This window comes from Hordeum vulgare, chromosome 7H (assembly GCF_904849725.1).
Source record: "Hordeum vulgare subsp. vulgare chromosome 7H, MorexV3_pseudomolecules_assembly, whole genome shotgun sequence".
NCBI classification, from domain to species: domain Eukaryota; kingdom Viridiplantae; phylum Streptophyta; class Magnoliopsida; order Poales; family Poaceae; genus Hordeum; species Hordeum vulgare.
This window is the reverse complement of record NC_058524.1, coordinates 389,961,693-389,967,703: the sequence shown is the minus strand read 5'-3', so window position 1 is coordinate 389,967,703 and position 6,011 is coordinate 389,961,693. Positions and strand designations below refer to the sequence as shown.

The following is a 6,011-nucleotide window of genomic DNA, read 5'->3' as shown; positions in this document are numbered from 1 at the left end:
TTCCTCGAAAATATACCCATCGGGAAGGGAAGACACAATGGCCATTTTGAAAGGGGACAAGACTGCAGTTCGTCCTGACAAAGGCAGTCTTCCCGTGCAAAAGCCTCTCTTAGTGACGCGCGGCTGGGCTCAGGGGTGACATCCGTCCTGTTGAGTCCCCAACCTTGGTCCTCTTGTACCGATTGGGAAACCTTTTGCGGGTTGCCTCGGGAACCCGCGGCTGGCCTCGGTTCCCTCAACACCAAAGGGAAAAGACTCTCCGCCTGTGCGTGCTGGCACCAACCTTGGCGCCACGCAACGTGGCTCACATCACCCACATGAGGGGGTTTTACTGCGCGACCCCGGCAAACAACCCTTGGAAGATCCGCCCCTCGGGAGGCGGGGCATCGGGAGATGCTTCCCTCTCGCGAGCCTCCCAAGAAGCCTTCTCGGGAGAGGGCCCCACGAGTGGCCCCTCACGAGGAGGGGACCTCATGAGTGTCGCATCCTCGGGCATTGATAGGGGGTGCTCCAAGGCCCGCAAAGCGCAATGGGCCTTGGACCGCACGCCGGCTAGCCTGGATACCCCCGGTCCTAGTGCCCCGACAACTAACTTTATACAGCTATGGAAGCCATTTATGTAGCTATGGAAGCCGCTCAGGAAGACCATGAACTCGTCAACTATTGAAGCCCCGCCTTCTTTGCTTACACACTACGGTTCTCAGGCACGCGAGCAATGAAGGCGAGGAGTGATCGTCGAATCCCGTTCTAGCATTGTGAATGTGGTTGCTAAGTCTGTTTTGGATTTTGAGCCATGAGCCCGGTGTGCTTGTATCATGTGCGTGAGCTGTTGAACCGGGGGCCCTTGTGAGGGTTCAACGAGTGTCCTTGTGACGGGACCTCCTATACGGCGCTGCACGCGCCCGTTTGCCCTCCTCGCGCCTGCAGCACCCCGCCTTGGGCCGACCCAGCAAACATATCAGGCTCCCGTGCAGGCCCTAAAAAAGTTCATTAATTTTCTAAAAATAAAGTACACCGATTTTGCAAAAAAAGTTCTTCAAATGAAAAAAAATTGACAGATTTAAAAAATAGTACTAATCAAATTTGAAAAATGTTTATCACCATTTGATAAAGGTTCATTAATTTGTATAAAAAGTTCAGCAATTTTGGAAAATCTCATTAAATTTGAAAAAAGTTAATTGAATCTGAAAATTCATCGAATTTGAAAAAAGTTCATCGAATTTATAAAAAAGTTCATCGAAATTTGAAAAAAGTTCATCGAATTTGAAAAAAGTTCATCAAATTTGAAAAGAGTCCATCAATTTCAAAAAAAGTTCTTTGAATTTTTTAAGAAAGTTCATGGAATTTGAAAAGAGTTCATCGATTTTGAAAAAAGTTCACAGAATTTTTTAAAAAAGTTCATTGAATTTGACAAGAGTTCATTGATTCCGAAAAAAGTTCACTGAAATTTGAGAAAAGTTCATTGATTTAAAAAAATCCATCGATTTTAAAAACAAATCATCGAATCTGGAAAGAGTTCATTGAATAAAGTTTCATTAAATTAAAAAAAACTTTCACAAACTGGAAAACAATTTCCACAAATTGAAGAAAAAAAAAGAATAAAACCCGCTGAAACAGAATAAAATTTGAAAAACGGCGGTTGGGGAGCTTCTAGAACCTTCCCAGAACCAGGCTGATAAAACTGGGTGCATACAATGATAAAATGGAAAAAGGAATATAGTGTTCACATCGATCGCGATGGCCAAGTGGTCGCTCTGTTTCTACGATGCAAGAGGTGTGCCAGCAGGCGCCCGTTAGCAAAAATGCATTATAATACAAACCTTGTGAAGGTTTGTAATTGAACTTCGTCTTCATGTTTTGTTTTTTTGTTGATACTTGAACCTATAAAATCAATTTTTTGGGCTTCAACCTGCTAAAATCAGGCAAAGAACTCCTTTCAAAAAGAAGTCAACCAATAATATTTGTCGAAATTGGATCTTTCTTTCCTCCGATCGTCCTGCAGACACAATCTTTGCTACGAGAAACAAAAAAGACCCATCTGTCAATTTGTATAAAAAGTAATTACTCAAATTTACGTATTAACCATCGTGGAGGAATAGGATTGGTGTTTAGGGGAAGGAGGGCCCCACCCCATGAAAATCGGGGGGGGGGGGGGGATGTTTGGATTAGTTTTGGAAGCATTGGTTAACTTGCGTAAGCTCTACAATGGGTCTAGCATTTTTTATTACTCTATACCGTCTTTGGTTGCATGAATCAGAAAATTCATAATTTCTAAAAATAGGTATATAACAATTTAGACAATTCTCTGGTCTCCATCCTAATGTGCAACCATGGATGGATCTGTGCATCAGTGCTTGAGCGCAATGTAAGCACCGGTCCCGGCGATGGCTCCAAGCGGGGGCGCCACCATGTAGACCCAGATCTTGGTGTACGTCTCGGTGGCGATGGCCGTCCCCAGCGTCCTCGCCGGATTCATGGATGCTCCCGTTGACTCCCTGCTCACATTCACATACATGAATGCATTATGTCAGATAATGATTTATTATACTAGGTAAAATCAGTTGGAGTACAGAATGAGCCGTGGATGGATTGATTTCACTTACGCAGAGATAAGGGCGTTCATCATGATTGCTGCCCCGGCTGCCACTGCTATCAGCTGCTTCACCTGAAGAAGAGAAACAATTGCACATAGCGTCTGATTAGTTAAGCTGCTGGACAAAAGGCAAGACACTACTAGTACATATAGTAGTACTCGTAGTTGAGCAAGTGTGATCGATGAGCAAGGAGATGTTATTACCGCCTTGGGATCAGTGGCGTGGGCGACGATTACGAAGAGGAGGACAAAGGTGGTGAGGAACTCGACCAAGAAGGTCCCCGCGGTGCCGAGGGTGGGCACGGTGGCCATAATGGTGCCCGGGTTCGCCGGGTGGTAGACCTCCTTGGCGACAAAGGACGCGGAGATGGCGCCCAGGAACTGCGCGGCCATGTAGGGCGCGAGGTGGGCGCGCGGGAGGTAGCCATACACGGCCATGGAGACGCTTACCGCAGGGTTCAGGTGTGCCCCGGACACGTGGACCAGCGACGCCATGAGCACCGTCACGGCCAGCCCCGCCGTCGCCGCCACACCCAGCAGGCCCAGGGCGCCATCGTGGGTCGAGTTCATGATCAGCGCCGACAGCAGGATGAAGAGGAGCAGGAACGTCCCCAGCAGCTCGGCCAGCACCTTCTTCACGAGGAGCACCGCCGCCCTCTCGGCGCAGAGGATTGAGTTGCCGCCACCGCCGGACGATGGTTTGGCCATCTCGTCGTGCAGCGGCACGATCTTAAAGGAAGGCGAGTTTCGAGGCATCACCATCATGTCAGTGTCGTTGCCGACGCCGCGGGCAGCAGGGATGCTCAGAGAAACATCCATGGTCACGCTCCTGCTCAACTCCATCCTCTAATTACACAACACAACACAACACAGACTATCTATATACCTGATCGAGTGAATGGTTTGAACTGGATGGATCGAGTGAATGGTTTGAACTGGATGTGTGAGACCAAATGATGCCTTGGGGAGGTGTATATATGCAACCGAAGTAGAGCAGGGGTTTTGGTTTTGGCGGGCACGCCATGCATTGTGGATGCTTGTCCAAACAAAAGGAACCATCTGATTATTAGCTGCAAATCACTGGCCGACAAGACGGGACTATGATTGATTCATTGATGAGACAGTGAGAATGTGTGGATGATTATAGTACTACAAATGTCCTAGTCCATGGATTGGCCTCGCCTGCTCATTCTCGTTTTACTTGGTAAGATATCCCGTAGGCATCTTCTTGCTCCTCACGACCAGGTCGACCGTTTTGACGTGTCAATTCTCATGTTTCGTTTTCTGACGGGAGGATGGTCTAGAGGAGGCCATATGTTGGAACGAGGGGATGTTCTCAGATTCATGATGACCTAAATTGTTTTCCTGGAAAATTTTATATGGCAAACATTCCCTTGAATAAGGTGTAGCTAAAGTATCGCTGCCATAAAAAACGTGAGGCTTATTGCTTAGCAGCCCGAAAAGAATGAAATTTTCACTGCCCGTAGCGCGTACAGGCTAGCCAGGAATGAGAAGAATCCTGAAATAACTGGATCCAGCCATAACACTTCAGGGACCGCACTATTTGGGATAGTATTTGAAATACAAATGTGTCGGGGAACGGACCTGTGACGATCTATGGTGTTAGAAGGGAGATAAGAGATTGATGAAATAGTTGTTGTATTGGAGTACAAGATCTACTTGGAGTACAAAACAAGCGAGAGTACTTCCTAGTCTATCCTTTGTTTTCAATACAATCACGATACTCAACATCCCCCACAGTCACAACGGTAGCGACGTAGACGGTAAGGTAAGCCGACGGACATCCCCGCACAGTCGTAATGGTCGATGCATCGCGAATGTTGTGGCTGGAGTGGTAACCGACGGTAGTCCTTTGTGCGTATGTCGAGGTAACCGAGAGCGTAGGGTGGTGTAGCCGTGGTCGAGGTAGCCGTGTGAAGAATGCTGTGGTCGATAACGAGTCGGGGTAGCCGGTGTCGAGGAAGTGGCCGTGGAGCCGCGGATGCAAGGAGGCGCCGAGTTAGTCATGGGCACAGTGGTGACGAAGGAGTGGTGTGCCGGGAAGAAGACGTAGTTGGGACGCGTCGCGCCGGGATTGCCAAGCCCGGGGACACCTTCTAGACGAAGGCATGCATTGGTGTTGCCAGCACCACACATGCATAGTCGGACGAAGTCGATGTTGACGATGCATCGCCCGAGGCTTGTCAGGACTGGAAACACACCGGGGACGAAGGCACACGTCGGTGTTGCCAGCACCGGGTATGTGTAGACGGGGACCTACACAAGCTGGGATGCCATGTCCAGGAGGCTAGCAAAGAAGGACTCGATGATGGTTGTGGCGAAATCGGCGAAGGCCGATCTTACCTGAAGTGGTCGGAGTAGACGAAGTGGTCGGGGAAGGAGACGGCGACGCTGGCAATGAGTCTGGACGGAGATGAAGGGGTTGGACGGGTGACACGGATCGGGTGAGCGAGTTGCAGCGGTGTCGAAGGAGAGCAGCGACGGCGGCGATGCTCGAAGTAGGCGAGGAAGAACCCAACAGCGTGACGAAGACCGGCGCGGACAATGGCATTCCCGCGCCGAAGGAGAAGGCGCGACGCATACCACATGAAGTCGACGTGCGGGGACAGTGGAGTGGATCGTGTGCCGCGCCGCTATGTCCTGAAGGGGTGAGGAAGCGGCAGCGTGCAGGTCGGGGCGACGCCGGGAAGGCCTCGGGTTGGCGCATAAACTGCGTGCCGCGAAACTATGGCCCGAAGTGGCGACACAGTGACAGTGCGTGGGTCGCTGCAGCCTGGGGATGGCCTTAGGCGGCGGTAGGGACCGTGTGCCGCCACACTACAACCCGAAGGGGCGGTGTAGAGACGGCTCATGGGTTGGGGAAACTGCGAGGAGAACCACTGGGTGGTGATGCTATGGCCTGACGGGGCGACGCAGCGGCAGCCCGATGCTCGATCGATGGAGAGGCGCGTTGTACTCGGGGACAACCTTCACGGGACCAAGGGAGGCGCATGCAACCGAATGATTAGGTCAGTCACACAACGTGGATAGAGTCGATCATGGCGGGCGGGTGACCAATCCGATCGCACACGAGGTCAGGGGTGCTACTCGGTGATGATGACATCGTCGTGGACGATGAAGCGGGGTGGTCGAATAAACCAAGGGGATGGCAGCCGGCGGGGAACGATGTGCTCGAGGCAGACGATGCTGGAACGCAAAAGCTCGTGGCAGTCCACAAGGGGCAACGGAGACCCGAGCCGGAAAAGCTTGAGACGACAAGACCGCCCGAGCCTGCCAGCCGGCGAACAACGGCGGAGATGCTGGGTGACGCATGATCCTAATTGCGCGTGGGCGACGATGACCGGTGCGGAGCGATGGGCGGGCAGACGCATGAACGACGACCGGGACGGGCCACCCC

The 6,011-nt window shown here is 51.1% G+C and overlaps 1 protein-coding gene across 1 annotated transcript; it reads right to left on the bottom strand.

Annotated features, from left to right (window-relative positions):
- Nucleotides 1-2,347: 2,347 nt before the first annotated feature.
- On the bottom strand, nt 2,348-3,412 carry LOC123407246 (aquaporin NIP3-3-like). Its single transcript, XM_045100337.1, has 3 exons — nt 2,798-3,412; nt 2,604-2,665; nt 2,348-2,495 (listed from the first exon to the last, which is right to left on the bottom strand). The coding sequence occupies exons 1-3, from the start codon at nt 3,410-3,412 to the stop codon at nt 2,348-2,350; spliced, it is 825 nt and encodes a 274-aa protein (XP_044956272.1).
- Between the last annotated feature and the right edge of the window lie 2,599 nt (nt 3,413-6,011).